The sequence below is a fragment of the Haliaeetus albicilla genome, chromosome 2, assembly GCF_947461875.1.
Source record: "Haliaeetus albicilla chromosome 2, bHalAlb1.1, whole genome shotgun sequence".
Lineage (NCBI taxonomy): Eukaryota > Metazoa > Chordata > Aves > Accipitriformes > Accipitridae > Haliaeetus > Haliaeetus albicilla.
In genome coordinates this window covers 2,018,579-2,038,099 of record NC_091484.1, presented here as the reverse complement: position 1 = coordinate 2,038,099, position 19,521 = coordinate 2,018,579, and the positions used below count along the sequence as shown (strand labels likewise).

Sequence of the window (19,521 nt, the reverse complement as noted above, 5' to 3'; positions counted from 1 at the left end):
GGATGTCAGCCATGGCACTGGGGATCCTGGCTGGAAAGAAGGCTACGGGGGACTCCCAGCCGCTGTGACTGGCTTGGTTTTGGTCTGTGCTTCTGGGATTTGGGGCAGAGGATCAGTGCAAAGGGAGAAAATATTTGTGGCTACTAAAGTGGGAATTCTGCAGGACATTTTCCTTGCCGGGTTTGCAGCCACTTCTGGAGGAGGTGGCCAGCTGGGCAAGTGGCTGCTCATCCTCTTTGGCTCCCGAACCACAGGGCTGCCAGGCAAGCGGCAGGACAGGGAGGTGTTTCCACAGGCAGACGCCAAGCTTGCCTGCCCCGCTAATCGCCGTGGCTTTCTTGGTGTCTGCAGCGAGAATGGGGCTAATCCTAATCTAGGGCAAGGATAAACGGCCACAGGCTCCACGTGCCAGGGAGCCACGTTCTGGCTGGCACCAGCCACTCTGCCTTGGTTTAGTGCCCTAAGCCCCCGGGCTCAGGCTGGCTAGCCCTGCCCAGTCTAAGCTGGACCTGTCTTCTGGGATGGAGCCAGTACCACTTTAGGGCCTTGGTCTACCCACCCCTGCTCGGGGACTCCCCTTCCTTGCAAACCCGCTGCTGGCAGCATGGTTGAGGACAAACGCACAAAGCTTGTGTTTCAAGTTGTGTGTGGCTTTTCAACCCCATCAAATAGCTTTATTCACACAAACGTCTCTTAATTTACAAAGCCTCTGCCACTCATACACATCAGGGTATCCACAGTGTTTAAAGAACTTAAATAGAACGTCTCATACCAACCCGAGTAAACCAAGTACAAAAAATATTTATATAAAGTTGTTCACACATAGGTCCTAGATTACCAGCTTCTGTGCAAAAAAAAGAAAAATACAGATTCATTTACTAGTATCATTATCTTTAGTTTGGAGTCTGGGTTTAAGCCTTTTGCTCTTGCTAGCTCAGCACAGGGGCTGCAGGGAGCAGGGGGAGCCTGGAGCAAGGCTGGGCCAGGGTGTCCTTGTCCTGGGGCTCACCCAGCACTGCTGGGGCCCCGGCACCTCCCTGGTGTGGCAGGGAAGCGGCTCGCCTCTGCAAAAGTGCTGGGTTTTGCTGGATGAGTGAGCTGAAGGCCCGGGGTGGGCTGGGCATCTTCTGGGGAGGGGACAGGCGCCAGAATGGGGACACCAAGCACTCCTATGTGGCCCCTACGAGCTCTTCCAGCAACCTGGACATCACCCTCAGAGTTAAAAGCACTTGGGCAGACTGCAGAGAAACAGGATTTGTCAGGTCGCAGCTGGAAGAGAGCAGCTTCCTGCGTTTCCCTTCCAGCTGCACCCGCTGCCCCGCTCTGAAGCGTGAAATGCCTTTGGACATGAAGGGCCGCATGCTGCGATGTGCCCAGTAACCAGCTGAGCAGCAGAGAAGCCGCCGGCACAGCCCTCCCCACCACGGGCAATGGCTCCCGGCAGCACCTTGGCGAGGGAGCCAGCAGGATGAGCACCAGCCGCATCCCGCTGCCGAGGGAGCTGGGGGGTCTGCTTTCCAGATGCTGCTCCTCTGCTGAGCTTTGGATCCTGCACAGCCTGGCTGATGGGATGGGAGGCTGAGCACGGCAAGCCCATCCTGCAGCGGTGTCTCCAAAACAGGACCAGAAGTCCCCCCTCGCCCCAGGCAGCTGTAGTGTGAGGCTTGGAGAGCGCACGCCCAGGGTAACGAAGGAAAGCAGCAACCTGTTTCCCTGCTCTTGTGACCTGCAGAAGGCACAGGGACACATGTCCCAGTTTGTGCCCTGAAGCAGTTGCCCCATGACGCTTGGCAGGCTTAAACCCAGACTCGGTACTGCATACGGAGGAAACATACAACGCACACAATGGAGGATTTCCACAACGATGGTAATGCTTGTTTTAAGTCTTATTGCTCCAGAAAGGCTCTGGGAGCCTCTGATATGTGAAGGAGCTGGGTCCTGAGGAGTAAAGGAAGACCACAGGGGTAACTCTTATCCATCACTAGCACCGCTGAACCTCAAACACAGCAGCAAGGGGACAAGGGGGAGCTAATCTAACCCCTCTAGGCTAGAGCCACCTCTGCTCTCTCCTCCCCATGGACCGAAGCTGGCTGGGAGATCCCCGTGACACCTGCACGATGCCAGCGGTGTCAGCCTTGCTGTAGGCTGGTGCAGATAACACGTTTCCCAATCCTCCTGAGGCTTGGCTTGTTCCCCCCCCCCACCCCACATCCCTCTTGTAAACAGCATAGTCAGAAGTAAACAGTTTCATACAATCACTCCCCCAGCACAGGCACCAGCTGGGGCCCCACAAGCCCAGAGGGTGGCAGGGTTTCACAAGAGGGTGCTTGGCCCCCCCCCCGCCACTGATCAGGCCCCCCCTGGCACCTGGATGCTCGGCTTCACTGTGGCCAGGAAGAGATGGAGACAGCCTGGCCCTGGGCTGGGCAATGGGCTGCAGGATTGATGCTGCTTGCTTAAGCTTGAGTTTTCCCAGCAGCGCATCCTAATACCAAAAACTTCTACAGTGGAGGGAGAAGTTCAGCCTGCAGGAGCTGGGCAGGAGGTGCCCGATAGACCCACCTGGGAAAAGAAGCCTAAACATCCTCCATCCCATAGCACATGCAGGTTTGAGCTGTTCCCTGTTCCCACCTTGTTCTAGGGGGAGTGCTGGTCTGGGCCAAAGTAACTGGGAGGAGAGATGCTGGGAGCTGTAAACACAAGGCAGGTTCCCATATAGTCTGAGGAGTCGAGCACAAACAGCAGCAAAATCATCAGGGAGAAATGCTCTTAAAAGGACAAACTAATCAGGGAAACATCCACATTGGCCAAAGGCTAGCAGCCCTAGGACTTGTCCTTGGAAGTGTTTGCTAAATCCTAAGTAAGGCACTACGGTCTAGCTCACTAACATCAAGCTGCTTTAAAAACACATCTGCAATGCAAAAGCTGAGGTGGAGACGTGTGGTTTGAAGATGGCCTGAAACAGCAGCAGACCAAAGAGGGTTGATCCTCCCAGGGCTTGCCTGGATGCTGCCTGCCTGCTCTCCAAATCGGAGCTGCCTGCCAGGCTCGCTCCTGTGTCCCCAGAGAGGAGCAGGGTGCTGGCAGCTGGCTGGAGGCAGGGGTCCTGGTGAGCAACCCACTCACCCCCTTCCACCTCCACGTCCTGCGTTTCAGGCTTGGTTTCCACACATGGAAACCTCCTGCTAGGAACTGGGATGGTAACACCTGGTGAGGGGCCCTTCCAGCAGGGAAAGCCATGCAAGCAGGGCTGGGAGGGTAAAGCCCTCTTAATTGCACCCATTCAAGCCAGGGTTAGGTTATAACAGTTACAACAGTCAGGAGCAAAGGCTCTGTCAGGTGGAGGAAGGATGGTCCGGTGGTCAGGGCACTAACACTGTACTTGGGAACTACAGGGTTCAGCTCTCATCTCACTGCAGCCCTTCTGCAGGATGCAGGGCTCTGCAAGCCCTCCCCAGGAACTGGGGAGAAACCCACCTGCGGCTCCTCAGCACAGCCACTGCAGGGATCTGCTGCTAGTTAGAGAGAAATGAGAGCAGCCAAAGCGCTGTTCAAAGCCCCTGAGAATGCTCTGTGGCCAGGGCTGAGCACAGTGCCTGCTAACCAACCCCAAACTGCTCAAACCCCAGTAACCAGCCTGGGGGAAGGAGCCTGTACCATCATGGTCTGGCTGTGGCTGGCCACAGCCCACAGAAGCATCTCTAGGAACAAACAGAAGAGGAATGTAGGAACGGGGGCTTGGTGCTGCATTTGTGCTGTCCAAACCTTCACAAGTCACAGACAGATGGCCTGGAGCATTCTGGCATCATCCTCCTAAGAGGGACCTGGCCTTCCTACAGTGACAGCCTTAGCTTTGTGTCCTGGAATATACGGAAGAGAAAAAAACACCCCCTCCCTCCTTTCCCTGCTTTAGCTCTGCCTTAGCCCACCTGAATTTCCTGCATTTCCATTCATTCCCATGAGGTCAGCAAAGGACACTGAGTAGACACAAGGAGGTGCTGCTAGTTCAGGAACCTTCCAGTGATGACACAGGAAAGCTGCAGCCTGCATGCAAGCAAGGAGCAGTTCCCACAGCCAGGGACAAGGGGGTCGGAGGGACCCTCTTCTGCCCATGGCCCTGGCCAGCTCCAGCTGCAGTAAGGGCTGAGCACCTGGGCAGTTTGTGAGCGATGCTGGGTCAGAGCAGCCCACTCCCCAAACCGCTGCCGGGTGATTTAGCCTGGTGAGAAATGTTTTAGTTGGTTCAGAACCTGCAGGGTAGAGAAGAGGTGGTGCTTTACGTTGCATTTACAGTGAGAAAAGTCTAAAGACCATCAACACAGGGTCAGCCCCAGAATATTAGTGTTGTTCTACATATAGGCAAGGAAATCGAGTATTAACTGCTCAGCCTGAGGTTCCAATCTCCTCACCTGAGCTGTACTGTACTGTAACCAAACCTAAACAGCAGCATTACCTTTTGCTTCCTGGAGATAGTTATCTAGCAGGGAAAAGTGTTTTGTGGGAGGCTAGAATCCAGCCCCTGAGCCATTTAGGCCAAACCTCCTTCTCTGCCAATTATTGTTCCTAACAACTGAAGTTTGGCATTAAATGAATCAGAGTAAGTGGACTGCTTTCTGTTTCTATTGTCTGCAGATGATGTCCATCTGAAAATGTACCTATGGGCTCCCCGTTGCCCTCTAAATAGAAAGACTGTAACAAACGTCACTAGTGAAATCCAGCTTAGGGAGAACGAAGATCTGCCTTCATTCAAGACCTGCCTTGCTGAATGGCTTTCCAGCTTGTTTATGCTATTCTATCTTAATGTCAACTGCTCATAGCCTGGGCAGCATCCAGCTATTCAGAAGCTGCCCGGCTATGAAATTATTTAGCTGCTTGGAACATGTGACCCAAGAGACTCACTTTTTCTAAAGCATTGCACTCCCAGTGCAAGCCTAGCCATCACTTTGCTCCTGTTTCCCCTAGGTGAAAGCAATAGCTTTAAACCCAGAGTTGTGCCCAGTAGGACTCGGAGCTGGTGCCTGGCAGCACACCTCGCTGCTGGGCTGCCAATTCCCACCTCCTTATGGAACCAGATCTTCCCTAGAAACATCTACTGAGTCAATGGCAGCACAGGAGACATGGGGAGGGCTGGGCAGGGGATCTACTCTCTGGATCTTGTTTAAAAGTCTTGTGAGTGTGATAGTTGCCAGCTTGTGCTCTTCTACAGGCCCCTGCAGACCCCTCCCACACCCCCAGAACACCTCTTCCCAACAAAAAGTAACACCCAAAGATTTCACATTGCCAGAGATCCTGCAGACCAGGGATCTTCTGTATCATCATCTTCTCTTATATCTTTGACTTCCCTCGTTGCACGTAAATAATGGAGATTATGGGTCCCTGGTAAATTAACCTGCAAGAAAAACAAGAAAGGAGAGAGAGAGGTCAGGTATGTCAGTGGTTTTGTCCCTATTACTAGATTGTGACAGCATCCTGCCAGCACCCCTGCTGCCACCCAACCCAGACTGCGCATAGGTAAAGCAAGCAGGATCGCTGCTTCAGTGTGCTCACTGCACCTCTCCTTTCATTCCCAAGCCTTAATTAAAGCACCATTTGAGGGTCTGGGAGAACTCGAGATGAGAGTATGCCTTCTTGTTACACAGCCCCAAACAATGAGCGCGAACAGCAATGCCTACGAACAACTGCACTGGGTGGACAGTGCAATGGTAACCAGATCGGTGGTGGAATCATCCAGCTGCTGGATGGAAGGACTGGAGGACACCACTGCGGAGAGAGCACCCACTCCCACAGCCTTCCCACTGGTCCCAGTTAGTCTGAGATGGGTGCTGTCACATCTCTCTACTTTGCAGTGCTTTTGTTATCGATTCAGGCACTGTGGGTCTGGACTCAGTTTACAGTCATTTCTTTCACAGGAGTGATTCAGGCAGCGATGCACATAGCACGCTGCCAAGGTCAGTATGCATCCAGCTGCCCCAGCATGTGGGCTGACCTAGGATGGGTTGGCTGGGGGTTGAGCATCACCCTGCACACCCGTAAGACAGCCCCATCCTGTGGGGCTCATTGTGGTGACAGCCTAGCTGGAACAAGGATGAGCATTACTGCAGCAGAGCCCAGCCTTGAGGCTCCACATGATGTGTCCACGAGCACTGGCTCCTGGTCCTCCACCAGGAAAGTTGGAACAAGCTGTGACACCGGGGACACCCTGCACCGCTCGCCCTGTGCGTCAGAAGCAGCCTCAGCTTCTCAAGTGGCTCAGCAAGAGGTGGTTAAAATCCATTTCAGTGCAACTGAAAGCAGAGCAAGATGGGTTTGCAGCGCGGCTGTGCTGTGCTTGCGACAGCCCACGAGGATGCTCAGTGCCAGGGATTTTAGCGAAGAATGGGCAGATCTTTGCTGCACCGGTCCCTGCTCTGGCCAAATCCCCAATGTACAGCATCCTCCATGGTCTCTGTAGCACCAAGGGTGCTGCACCAATTCATCCACAGCGCTGGCACCGCACCCTCCTGTCCTCCGAGCTCAGGGACGCAGAAATGCTCAACTCTGCACATAAGCCACCAGCATTTTCCATCCAGTTTGTTTGCAACCCAGCAAATTCCCTGTGGACATCCCATCCAGCAGCAGGGCTGGACCCAGCAGAGGAACAGCACACATGCACACAATGTCACTTCTGTATTGGAAATAGGTCATTCAGGATGTCAGAACCTTCAGAGGGACCAGCAGAGCTGAAGCCAGGGGTTGTACCGGGAACCAGTGGTGATGGTTCGATGAAAGCTGGGACCCACCTGCCTGATGGAGGGACCTGGGGGGTCTCCCCGCTGCTGTCAGCTCTGCCCACTGGTGCCTCGAGGGCTTCCTGCAGCAGGGGATGGGGCTGGAAGTCACTGAAACACTTGCAAACCTTCAACCCCAAGGAAAGGGCCCTGCTTCACTTCCTCACCCCATGTGCTAGGCACAGGTGGTAAATTTTCCAGGAGTTAACATCAGTTTAATTTTTCCCAAACTTGAGCTCTGAGCTCAGAAAATTACATGGAAAAAATTGGTAGGGTGGATTTAGCTCCCCCCTTCAGCAGGGGCAGGCCCTCTCCCACCGGGCATGAGCGAGGGGCTCCACAGAGATACCCAGCGACAGCAACAGAGCAGCGAAAGAGACCTGCTGAAGAAAAACTGCTACTGCCCAGCAAATTACTCAAATCCCTTAGCCTTAGGAAATCTCATTAAAGAAATCCATGCCGAAGGAACACATTTCTAAAGGAATAGGCTGCCTCTGCTGCTCGGAGCAGACGCCAGGGCTACGGGCACACAGCTTTTCAGGAGAGGTTAACTGGGAGATGCCGCCTTTGCAGGCAGCAATCAGAAAAAAGCCTTTCTGTTTGAGAAGGCAGGCTTGCAAGAGGCACCCAGACATCAGGTCAGGGCAATCACATGAGGAATTTTCTGGAAGATTTCTCCTGTGGTGCAGCTTCATTAGCAAGTAGGGCAGCGTTTCTGTTTGTGCTTCCCTGGAGTAGGAGCATTTTCAGGGAAGGCGCTTGCTTGAGCAGCCCCATGCTCACAGCTCTGAGACAGGAGAGCTCACTCCATTGACGCACGTTGTTTCAGGGGCTTGTTCAAGAGCTTTTAATCCCTCCACTGATGCCACTTATAGTTTAATCAGGTTGAATGTTCATTCAGCATCAGCAGGATATGAAGCAGCAGCCCATAGAGTCCTCATCCAGCACCTAAGGAAGACAAGACTAATGTGTGGGTCACAGCAGAGATGGGAGGTGGCAATGCGGTCTGCGTGGTATCAGAGGACTCGGCGCAGGGGAGCGAGAGATAACCCAGTACCTTCTCACGTTAATCACATTATCTACCCCTGCATGGGAACACATGGTGCAAAGGAAGGGGGTCGAGAGCCTGCTTTATCTCCTAAGTTCTTCCTCAAGCTCTGTACCTAGATTTGTGACTCGCTCCTTGGGAGCTTCCTCAAATCCAACTGCAGCGGCCTCTCCCAGGAGGGAGAAGGGGGATGACAGTGAGCAAACGCTAACACACCTGGCCAGAGGTGACATGATCCAGTTCATCCTCAGGGCTTTGCTTCTCCCCAGGTAGAATCAACGTTGCCCAAAAAGATGTCACCACCCCGCGGGGTGGGCCTGCGATGCTGCACCCACTGCTACTGCCAAGATGAGGAACTGACCTTGCTTTTACTGTCCCATGGCTTTGGTCCATGCCAAGATTCACAAACCACACTGAAAATAGTCTGAAGTAAAAAACAACATTGTTTCAGAAATGAAGCCACTATTCTTTTCCTTGACTTGCTCACCTGTTCCTGGCCCATGGGGTCAGGGCACTTCTACCACATGGTAAAATTTGAGTTGAGTGGTACTAACAGAGAAGACCTAGCTTGATGTAACAGCCCTGCTCACTGACATCTCGCAGAGATACTGCTGATGTGCGCCCAATCCCTGCCCTCCAGGTCTGAAATTCTGTAGGGCAGCAGTTTATTAGTGGTGCTCAGGAGCGGCTGGGCTCAGCACCAGAGACCTCTCACCAGGGATAGGCACCATCATGCAGGGAGAGCAGGTGAGCTTGTTCAGCATCAGCTCCTTTGAAAATGCAAAGAGGAGAACAACGCAAATGCAAACAGTTACTTTCAGCTGAAACCGGAATGATCAAAACCAGTGACAGAGAAGGGGCAGGAGTGCTGGAGTGAACAGGGTTGGCCTTGGCTGTCAGACACCTTCCTGCGGAAGGCAGCCCCTGAGATGTGACAGTCTGCACCACACCACATGCGCACATTCCTGCCGTTCACCTGGAGCATCCACCACAAAAATCAGACCTACTGTTTTATCCATAGTGAAAATACCATGGAAGGATTTACCAGAACAAGCTGCCTTCTACACTGATCAAAACCATTGCAGTTTGATGTCCTATGTGAACTAAAACTACAAAGTTTCTTAAATGGATAACTGTAGGTGGTGGGTGATGCTGCCGCTTGCTCCCCTTGCTTCTGTGGCCAAGACCACTGCTGCCACTCCAGCGAGCAGCAAACAGCCACGTGCTCTCACTGTACCTCACTCCTTTGCACAAACCCTCAATGTTAGAGGGTCCCACTGAAGCAGTGTCCATGGGAGGCCCCTCGCCTGCCCTGGGGAGCTCAGAGGGCAGCTACAAAAAAAAGACACACAAAGAAAAAGATGTCCACATTGCAGGAAAGGAGGAGAGAGGTGAGTGGCCCCAACCTTTCAGTACCGACAAGGAGGGGTGACATACTCCTTAGTGTACTGCGCAGCCAGTGCTGGGCTATCACACTGTAATCAAGATGATCAGCATGTACCCAGCACAATCCAGCCACTCCCTAATTGTACTAGAAAGGCTTTTGTCCTCTTTCCCCAAAAGGCATACTTTTGGGAACAGCAATCTCAGGTTTTAGAGATACTCCTTCTGCAGAAGGTGGGGAAGCACAGTGTTCAAATAAGAAAGAGATGGCCTTTCTTTTGCCCAGGGAAATGCTGCCCACCTCCGCCGGACCTACCGCCCTTGGGCCACCAGCAGCACTGGTAAGGGCAGCAAGAACATAAAGCAGGCTCATCTCCACCCCAGACACCCTGGTGTCCAGCAGAAACCAAGCCAGAAACACTTCCCTGGCTGAGAACTGACATTTAATATCTGCATTTTAGAAGGGTAACAGAGCATGAAGCCTGCTGACTGGCAGGTGCGTGCAGCATCCGTAGCAGAACTAAAGGCAAAGCTGCTGGGACATGAAGCAAAATCAGAAGACATCAGTGGCATACCAAAGAATAAGCAAAAATCTGCTTGCCTGGGTCAGGGAAGGTTATGATTTTCCAAGTTATGACATGAACCAAGGCTGAGCAGGGTCTGAAGCTGTCCTGGGGAAGAGCTCCTCACTGCATGACCCAGCAGCACTCTAAGCTACACGCCAGTGCCACAATTAAGTTGGAAGAGGTTACTTGAGTTTCTCGGTCAACTTAAATTACCTGAGAGCAGAATTCAGGCCCTGCTCTAAATCCCATTTTAAGCTTCTCAAGCAGGTTTCCAATTTAAGATTTGCATTTAATAACAGCCAGGGGTTGGCTGATTTGAACGCACAAATACACAACGTATTAGAAAAACCCTATAGGAAAGCATACCAAATATTCTCCTGCCCCATAAATGTAAAGCCAGAGGAATGCTCCCCACGGCACAATGCTCTGTGTTTGCAGTGAACATACGGCTGGCGCCGGGCTCCTATCTGGGCCAAGCGTCCGCGCTGCGTATGCCAGGTTGCGTTATATAAGTGCATCCATCTCTGCTGCAGCTGTGTCACTGACGGAGCAGGATCGGTGCAGACTCACAGCCACGGATGGAGCGAGGGGGTCGGGCGGGGGGGGAGGTTGCAGAAGGCAGCTGGGTTTTAAGCAAACAGCCCCAGGGTAGGACTGTCCCCTCGGTGTTTGTTATCCCTGCATGTACTATTCTGCAGATATGCGCAGGATGAATTTTCCCCGGAGGGCACAGGCTGGTTGCATAACTCAGCAGCATCGTGTCAGCACAGAGCAATCGCAGATGGCAACTGCAATCCCCGACCCTCCGCCACGCAGCAGAGCTGCTCCCAACAGCCGGAGGAGACCCACACCTCGCCCTGGGACACAAGGTGGGGTGCCCTTTTTTGTCCCAGGTCTTTATCGCACCCCGTCTTAAAGACTCACATTTCTGCAGATTCACTTCCCCACCCTAATCCCCAGCCCACACTTACACTGGGACCAGTAAGGAGCCTCAGCCCCATGCGGAAGCAGTCACAGCAATTATTTGCGCTGGAGATCTTAAGGGCGTTAAATATTTTGTGCCAGGGTGCGGAGGGGATGGTCTGTGGATCAGTTTGGATAAACCAGCAGTGACAGAACTAGACCTACCCCATGGGCCTTTCCATTTCTATATTCCTATTTCTCTGCAAACAGCATAAAGCTTACCTGGGCACGCATGCAGAGAGGGGACAGGCAGCACATCGCTTTACATAAGCTCAGGAACCCTCAGGTGGGCAGCGATGAGGATGGTTTATTTTTTAGCAAAACCTGCCAAAATACCTGCACCTGCCCCACTGCCCTGCTGCTGGCTAAGGCTTGCTCTCGGGAGCGGGCCAGGCACACAGCCATCGGCTGCAAGGCTGAAGGCCGGGTGTTTGCTGGCTAGGGCAGCCATTTCATCCCTCTCTGCTCTCTTCTGTCTGTGGTCTGCTCTGGTCCAGCAGGATCTGTGTGGCTGCAGGGTGAGATAAGGGCTGGGACCCAAGCTGCAATGCCAGCACCTGACACAAGCAGGCTTTCAGAGGTCTCCTGTGACCAGCAACAGTCAGGCAGCTCTGCAGGAGCTTAAGAAAAAAACTGGGCTGGGAAGATATCAGCCTCAGCCCTTGTAATCTGTAATTTTTCAGTTTCATTGAAGCATTTGGCCAAGAGAATCCTTAGTAACAGCTCCTGTTTACAGACAACTTTGCCATGCAGGCAACACCTCCCAGTCCTTCGGTGTCACTGGTTAGTGACACTGCCAGCTACCCCATGTCCCTGGGGGTCCTTCCAGACCATGCGTGACCACTCAGACCTCAGGACCGCAATCTCTGAACTTGGGACTATTTAGGAATCAAGCTGAGGGGGGAGCAGGGAGGGGACTCTGCTTGAATGGAGCTGAGCTCAGTCTGAGCACAACTGTTTTGTAAGCTTCCTTCCTGAGCAGATGCAGGTCAACAAACTCAGATGCTGGAGACCAAAGCATCCTACTTGGTTTGAGCAACTGCAGTTCACATCACAGGGAAGCCCAGCCTTTAGCGAGGAAACGAAACGAGACAGACCCACAAGACAGACCCACATGCCTCATAGGTGAAAGCAAAGCAAACAGCCTTGTCCGTGCGGAGACAGACCTGCCGCTCCACTCGGTGCCTGCTCACCGAGCCAGCCAAGCCCTGAGGTGTCCTGTCTGAGTCTCAGAGGGGAAGGGGACTGTGCAAGACAGCGAGGTGCTCTCAGCACTGACCACAGATATTATACATGCAGCAGAGGAGGCAGAACTGGCAGTTCCTTCCTTACCCCTGGGAGGGAACAGATGTATCCAAAGTTGATGTCCAAGGGTGCTCGCAGGTCTCTGCCGTGCACCAGCCTGTCTCAGCCACTGGCCAGAACCTCTGAGGAGCGAGGCTCCTGCCCAGCCCTGCCAGCTGTCCTGGGCCTTTGGGCAGCAGCGGGATGGGCAGCTGCTAATTCTCTTTCCCACCTCTACTTTATTTTTGCAGTAGAATAGGTGGGAAAAAAACTCAGAAGCAGTGCTCTGATGAGTCACTATAGAAATAGCTCTGGGAACATAAAAGACTCCTTTGTGTCACTACAAAGTACATTATCAGGCTGGTACAGCAGACAGAATAATACAAAAACTGCAGATCACTTACCCAGCTGCAAAGCACAGCAGTGCCCTGCCCTGAATTTAAGCAGCACATGTAACCTGGTCCATTCTGGTTTCAAGCTCAAAGGCATCAGGTCGATCCTGTGGGTTAGCAGCCAACATGTCTTTCAAGAGCTGCTTGATCCCCTCAGACATGGAAGTCCTGCGTTTCTGAGGGATGTGCAGCTCCATCTTTGGGTTTTCTAGCAGCGCTTCCCCAACGGGCACAATCTCGGTCCCCTGCTTGATGTAGGTCCCCAGCAGCTCCTTCTTGGTCTCCGCATCGATGAAAGTTATCCTCTCAATCATGGCCCAGATAATGATGCCAAGGGCAAAGATGTCAGCCTTGGCAGTGTAGTGTCCCTCCCAAACCTCGGGTGCCATGTAGAAATCGGAGCCGCAAGCTGAAGACAGCCAGTACTTGTTCACATTCACATTTTTGTTCTCATGCCCACCCTCCTTGCCCCGAGCAGTCAGGCCAGCGCAGACCTTACTCAGCCCGAAGTCAGCCACCTTGAGAACAGGGGTGCCAGACTTCTCAGTTATCAGGATGTTGTCTGGTTTCAGGTCCCGGTGGACAATATGGTTCTTGTGTAGGAAGGCAATGGCGCTGGTCAGCTGCAGCATGAAGCTCTTGTTTGTTGCCGGGTCTGGTCTTCGTGAAAGCACGTACTGGTTGAGGTCTCCCCCTTCGCAGAACTCCATGACAAACCACAGGTAGCAAGGCTCTTCTGCATAGCCCAGGATCCTCTCACCTAACCGAAAGGGACAAAAGCAAGAGTGGGTTTTTCAGACACATTACAAAATGTCCACACTAACTCAATGCGGGCAAGGAACAGGTCTGGTTTACGCAGATAGTAAAGGCCTTAGGAACATGACTGGGACCTATCGCACTGCAAGGTACCAGCAGTGATGCTGGCACTGCTGTGGCTTCAAGCGCTTTAGGATCCCGTTGAGCACCACGCACCAGCAACACATTAATCTGGGCCCATTGCCTGGGAGCCAGCTCAGGGACCTCTTCCCAGCAAAGTACAGGCATGTGAGTGAGATCGAGCATGCGTCTTCTCAGGCGCTTGCAGGGAACCTGGAAGCAGAGGGTTATTTTCCTGTGCTACTGTCAGGCAATTCTCCCCAGGCTCTGAAAGCCAAAGCAGCAGACACTAAAACCACAATTAGCAGCGAGTCTATGGGAAAAAAAATCAGTTCTATGTGAACGCCAGCTCTCCCACCTGAGCTCTGCTGCAGGAGGCAAAGGCTGGCTCATACCTTATGCTTTACTAGTATAACTGCAAGTGGGAAGTAAATCACACCCCTTAATGCTGTGCCAGTACAGCCTCACTAAGAGCAGTCACACCAGTGTCAAAGCCTTGCAGCATGCTGGCTCTTCTCAGACCAAATCTGTGCGTTTAAGCATTGTGTTTGTGCTAGGGGAGCTCTGCCACTTCATACAGCTTTCATTAAGTGCCAACAAGTCTTTAAAGAGAGAAAACTGGAGGCCCAAGTATCAAACAACATTTAAGTGCAATCTCAGCCACACTTAGAATATAACTGTTGCCTCGCTCATTAGTGCTGCTACTCAAGATTATGACCCAAACAGCTTCTTCCTTCACCAGACATCTCACTGAGCTCTTCAAGCTGAGCATCTCAGGTCCAATTCATTGCATCTAGGTTTTACTCCACAAACCCCCCGCTGAGGCAAACCACTCTCTTGCACATAAACTAGACACGTGGAGAAATACAACAGCATCATATCAGCAAACGGGGCCAGGTCTGCCGGTGGCAGACCTGGCACAATTAGCTGACGCCAGGATGCAAATCCCTCTGCCAGACGCCAGGTCACCTGCACAGAGCACCTAGGTGACAGGCAGAGCCTGCGCACACAACCAGGATATTGTTTTGCTCTAGGAGCTAAGTTTTTTTACCCTCAAGCACCGTAAGGGAGAAGCTGGAGGACACCACTCGCCTCTGCCACATTTAACAAGTCACACAAATGAATCCAAGTATTTTGAAAGCAGTTAACTAACTCCACCCATTTGACAAAGTTGGGTTTTGTTTTAGCAAAGCCCCAGAGAGCATCTGGGAAAGCAAACTTCCAGCAGCAGGTAAAGCCAAGGACTACCAGGGACACCAAGCCCTGGGCTGCCCGGCGCCCGTGCCTGCAATGGTCAGTGATCAGTGTGGGTGGGAATATTGGTTATTTGCACAAACAGTCTGTATCCATGGCTACTGCTATGGAAATGAAAGTGCACAACAGAGGGATTTGGCTGCACCTCCCTGCCCTCAGCAGAAGATGAAGGTTACGTCTGGGGGATGGGAGGGACCATGAACAGGCTGGAGATACTGGGCACTGGGTGCACTTTGAGGAGCCAAATGAGACCCCCAAAGTGCTGGAGGGGGGATCAGCACACAAACCCAAGGGCCAACTGGGAGCAGCACAGGACAGCTTGGCTCTGGAGACCAAAACGCTGACCAGGAAAAACAGCTTCTCCGGTGCGAGTCACCGTTTGGTGAGACAAGCATGATGGCACGGAAACCGAAGCAGAGGCTGCTCGTCCTGGGAAAGACCTTTGCACAGCCAGGACAGCCACAGCTCACACTGCTGTCCCCCACCTCGACTTTGCTAAACCCCAACAGGGCACGGGGCTTTGCTTTCCTGCTCCCCGCAGCATCCATACAGCACCAACACGGGGAGCAGGAGAGTTTGGCTCTTCTCAGCCAGGAACTGCACCATGATGGGGAGCACATCAGAGCCCCATGCCAGTCACACACAGCCAGGAGCATCAGGCCAGGGGACACAGGTAGGAGGGTGAGAGCATTCACACGGCAGCGCTGCCGACAGCCCCTTCCCACAGGAAAGCGGCTCAAACACTGGCTCACCAGGACCTGCTGGCTCCAACAAGCCAAGGCTTGTTTTTAGTGTAACGAAGGCTCCAATTTAAAACTTGGCCCCTGAACCTCAGCAAGGACAGGGAGGACGCTGCTGACCCAGCAGTAGCTGCAAGCACCATGCACTTCACTTTGGGTGGAGCGCTGCTAGGAGAGGCTTAAGCCAAAAGTAATATTTCCTCATTTTCTTTCTATAATCTGAAAGTGTTTTAGTTGTTAAATCATCTTCCTGCCTTCAAAACAAACAGCTTTAAACCTAAAGAGTTGGCAAGCCGCTTCCTAAAGATGAGATGTTAGCAAACCAAAGTCAAGCAGCCAGGAGCTGAAGAGATGCAGACCACAGGCCAGACCTGTTCTCCATCACAAAGAGAGCATCCCTGCACGCTCCCTGCCCGAACACAGGATGGCACATGCTAACCAATCTGTCCCTGCAGCAGCCCTCCCATGACCTATCCTGGGAGCTCATTAATAGCTTACTGATTTGCTTAGCATCACAGGGGAAAAGAAAAAATAAAAAAAATCTAATGACAGCAGAACCGGCATCCTACTCCCCACTGCTGCATGTAACCTCTGACTCCCTCTGTGCAAAGAGGCTGCGCCAGGGAGACGAGAGCTGGCGGCACAAAGCCTGGGTGCTTGGACTGATGGGAACATGCATGGGCGATGCCAGGGCAGCACATGAGTGATGCTGAGCACTGGTGGCAAGTTGGTGGCCCTACGGGTGACACGCTAGGAAGCGACACCTTATACCTGTTCACTTAAGGCAGCTCTATCACTGCTATGGGTTAGGAAAAACAAGAATGGCACGTGGCTGTGCACAAGCCCTGAAGGTGTGCATGTATCGGGGCACATTGCTCAAGTATGTGTCTCTCCTCCAGGCTCAGTGCTGGGCTTTCAGCTTCCTTTTTGCACTCTGCCCTTAAATTTATTATTCCACATCTCATTAAAATAATGAAGGTTCAGGCTCCGCACTGTAGCTGAGACCCAACATCGCATGGTATCCCGACAGTTGTGCTCCCGATTCAGAAAGTCTCCGACTAATCCCTGCCGTGCCCTGAGCCCCGGCGCGTTGGCACAGCATCTGTGCAGGCCCGTAAATAGCCCAGCTGCGGTCGTGCAGAATGGCACGGCAGCACAGCTACGTGCCGGCTACCTCGGCCGGAGCGACAGCACAGCAGCTCCGCGCTTGCAGCCCGCATGTTGCAGGCAGGGAAGGAGAGCAAGCAGACCTGGGAGGCTCATCTAGCTCTAGCTTTTGTCTTGAAAATATTTATCAGTGCTGTATCAGACCCAAAGCTTGGGAAGACAGGGAGCACAGCCTCTGCCCAAGCCTGTGGCCAGCATGACGCAGCCCAAAGGGCAGTCAGGAGGAAGGCAGATGGAGGGGAGGATGCACTCTGGTTTGGGGGGTGAAACTGCTGCTCTCCAGCCTTGGGCTGGAGACCCCACTCCGCTCCCCTCTTCAGAGGGCTGCAGCAGGACCGGGGCAGGCAAAGCCCTCCCCACAGCAGGGTAGTCAGAGGGGTCTCTCCCCACCTAGAGATGGGAGGCACCTATAGCTACCCAAGAGCTCTCCTCAAGCCATGCCACCTCTTCTTGGGGTGTGCAACATAACAAAGGGGGGCAGGAAATCCCCGTACCTGCTAGAAAGAGCTTGACTTGCTACAGCTGGACACACACCCGAAGGGAAGAGTTGGCTCCTCTCCCAGGGAGTCATGCCCGCAAGAGCACATAAAGGAAGCACCCAAGCTATACAGAAATTAGGACACTGCCCTTCTTGGGGAAGCTGTCTTGGGTGGTTGTACATGGAATATGAAGGGAGAGCAGGACCACATCTGCATGGGGGAGAGCCAGGCAGGTCCAGACATGTCTACCCAGGAGTGCAGAGGGGACAGGTAAGGCAGGGGCAGTCTGAGAGCCACAGGTTTGCTTGCAGAATGTGTCTCAGCAGCCTTGCATCAAGGCTGTGCCTGGCACAGGGTTTGGAGTCTGCCTACAGTGGGGGGCTCAGCTGGGAGGGCATGGGGAGACTGAGCTCCCCAAAGAGCATACAAAGTCCTGGCACACAAGTTTGGGGAGGGGGGGTGGTGCGGGTGAGCTGGCTCTGGCTGCGGCAAGCTGGGGGGCATGGGGGCATCGAGGATACAGGGCTCTGGTATTTTTCCACATCTTCACTGCACATTGGCAGAGCTGGGTCTGACAAGCAGCCAAGGGAGCAAAGGGAGGGAGGGAGCATTTTGGAGATGTCACCATCACAGTCATCAACTGTGGCAGGAGAAGGTGACCCCTGCCAGCCCCGTGACGCTGCTGAGGGACCCCAGGGGAAGATGGGGAAGTCAGCCCAGGCTACAGGCACTGGTGCTTCCAGGGCTGTCCCCATAAAGCCAGCACTTGGGAGGGGAATGGGGACAAGAGAGCACAAAGAACAGTCCCAAAGCCGTAAGAGCTCAAGGGAGCAGGCTTGGGGTGCTCAGAGGAGACGGGACTGTGTGTTGGGCAGAGAGAGGGGAGATGTCCCCTTGGTGTGAGTGGGGCAGAGACAAGTAAAGGTCCCCACGGGACAGGCATGGGCTGTGGTGCAGATCAGGGTAATGAAGGGAGCCCCGGGGGGGGGAGGGTGTAATGGAGGAGGAGGTAAGCACTGGCAGGGGGTACAAGGAAGGGCTGAGGGCCGCACACAGGGATGCTCCCCAGGGCTGGGTCTGAGCCTGGAGGTGACAACTGGGTGCCTCAGGAGGAGGGGCTGGGGTGCTGCAGAGGTACAGGGCACAGGGAGGGACCCCACAGGCAGGGCACAGGGCTGCCAAGGCACGGGGTGGGGGCTTAGGGAAGGGTGTCCCCAGAAGCAGCACACAGAGGAAGGGGAGCGAGTGGAGGGGACACACAGGCAGAGCCCAAGGGCATGGCACGGGGCAGGGCCCAGGACAGGTGATGCTGAGCAGGGGCCCCAGGGTGTGCTTGGGGTGGGTAGCAGCAAAGAGGGGTGCTGGGGGCAACAGGGGGACACTGCGGGGGAGCCCTAAAAGGACAGGACTGAAGCAGATGATAGGAGCGTGCCTGGGGCAGGTACTGCTGCAGTACAGAGGGCCCCCAGGGCTGGCAGGGGTGACAGAGGAGACTGGGACAACCCGGGGTGCAGCCTGGGGAGCCCAGGGGTGGTTATACTGGTCAAAGCAGCGAGCAAAGGTAGAGGGAGAGGGGTTGCGAGAAGCAGGGGGGAGCTTTGGGTGCTCCTCTCGAGAGCAGGTGATGCCAAGGAGGGATTTGAGCAACAGGGAGATGCGGGGGGGGGGGAGCAAGGGGGCTGCCCAGGGTGGGGGTGTCTGAGAAGGGTGCTGGGGGGGTGGGGTGTCTGAGAAGGGTGCCCCAGTGGAATGGGGTGTCCTGCGGGGGGGGGGGGGGGGGGGGCTGTCCCAGAAGTTAACCTGCTGCTGGGGGGGGCATCGATGTGACAGCGGGGAGGTGGCAGAGCCAGGCTGCTCAGGGGTGGGTGAGCTGGGGTGACACTGGGGTGGGCAGGAGGCGCTGGGGGTGGGAGAGGACGACACCGGGGTGACCGGGGAGGGGGAAAGGAGCAACGCCGGGGTGCCCCGGGTCGGGTCGGGTACCTTTGAGGGAGGTCTCGACGAGGCGCAGGTAGAGCTGGCTGCGCTTGTTGCCGTGGCTCATGCGCTGCCCCAGGCCGTGCCGCTGCAGGACGCACTCCTCGAAGCGCACCACGTTGGGGTGCTGCCGCCGGAGGCTCGTCAGGGCCCAGAATTCCGCCAGCGCCAGCTCCACGTTCTCGGGGGCGTCGCAACGGATCCGTTTCACCGCCAACCGGGCGCCGCTACGGCCCGACACCGCTTCGTACACCACGCCGTAGGCCCCGCGGCCGATTTCGGCCAACAGGCTGTACCGTGGAGGACCGCGACCACCACCACCACCACCCGGGCCGGGCCCCGCCGCTGCCGCCTCCGCCGCCATAGGGCCCCGCCGCGCTGCCGCCCGCCGCCGCCGCGCTGCCCTTTGTGTCCCACGGCGGCCGCCGTCCGCCGGCTCCATGGCGCCGCTGCGGGGGGGGGGGGGGGGGGGGGGGGCCGCGCGCCCGCCGCCGTCGCTGTCGCCGCCGCCGCCGCCCCCCCCGCGGAGCACCGCGCCGGCGAGGGGGCACACGCCGCCGCGTCGGAGGGCGGAAAAGCGCGCCCTGCCTGCCCCTTTAAGCGCTCGGCCAATCGCGGCGGTGCG

The 19,521-nt window shown here is 54.7% G+C and overlaps 1 protein-coding gene across 1 annotated transcript; it reads right to left on the bottom strand.

Moving 5' to 3' along the window:
- Positions 1-629: 629 nt before the first annotated feature.
- On the bottom strand, positions 630-19,379 carry STK35 (serine/threonine kinase 35). The gene is made up of 3 exons (XM_069802295.1): positions 18,903-19,379; positions 12,416-13,163; positions 630-5,389 (listed from the first exon to the last, which is right to left on the bottom strand). Exons 1-2 carry the CDS (start codon positions 19,336-19,338, stop codon positions 12,451-12,453), a joined length of 1,149 nt encoding a protein of 382 aa, XP_069658396.1. The 5' UTR covers positions 19,339-19,379; the 3' UTR covers positions 630-5,389; positions 12,416-12,450.
- Between the last annotated feature and the right edge of the window lie 142 nt (positions 19,380-19,521).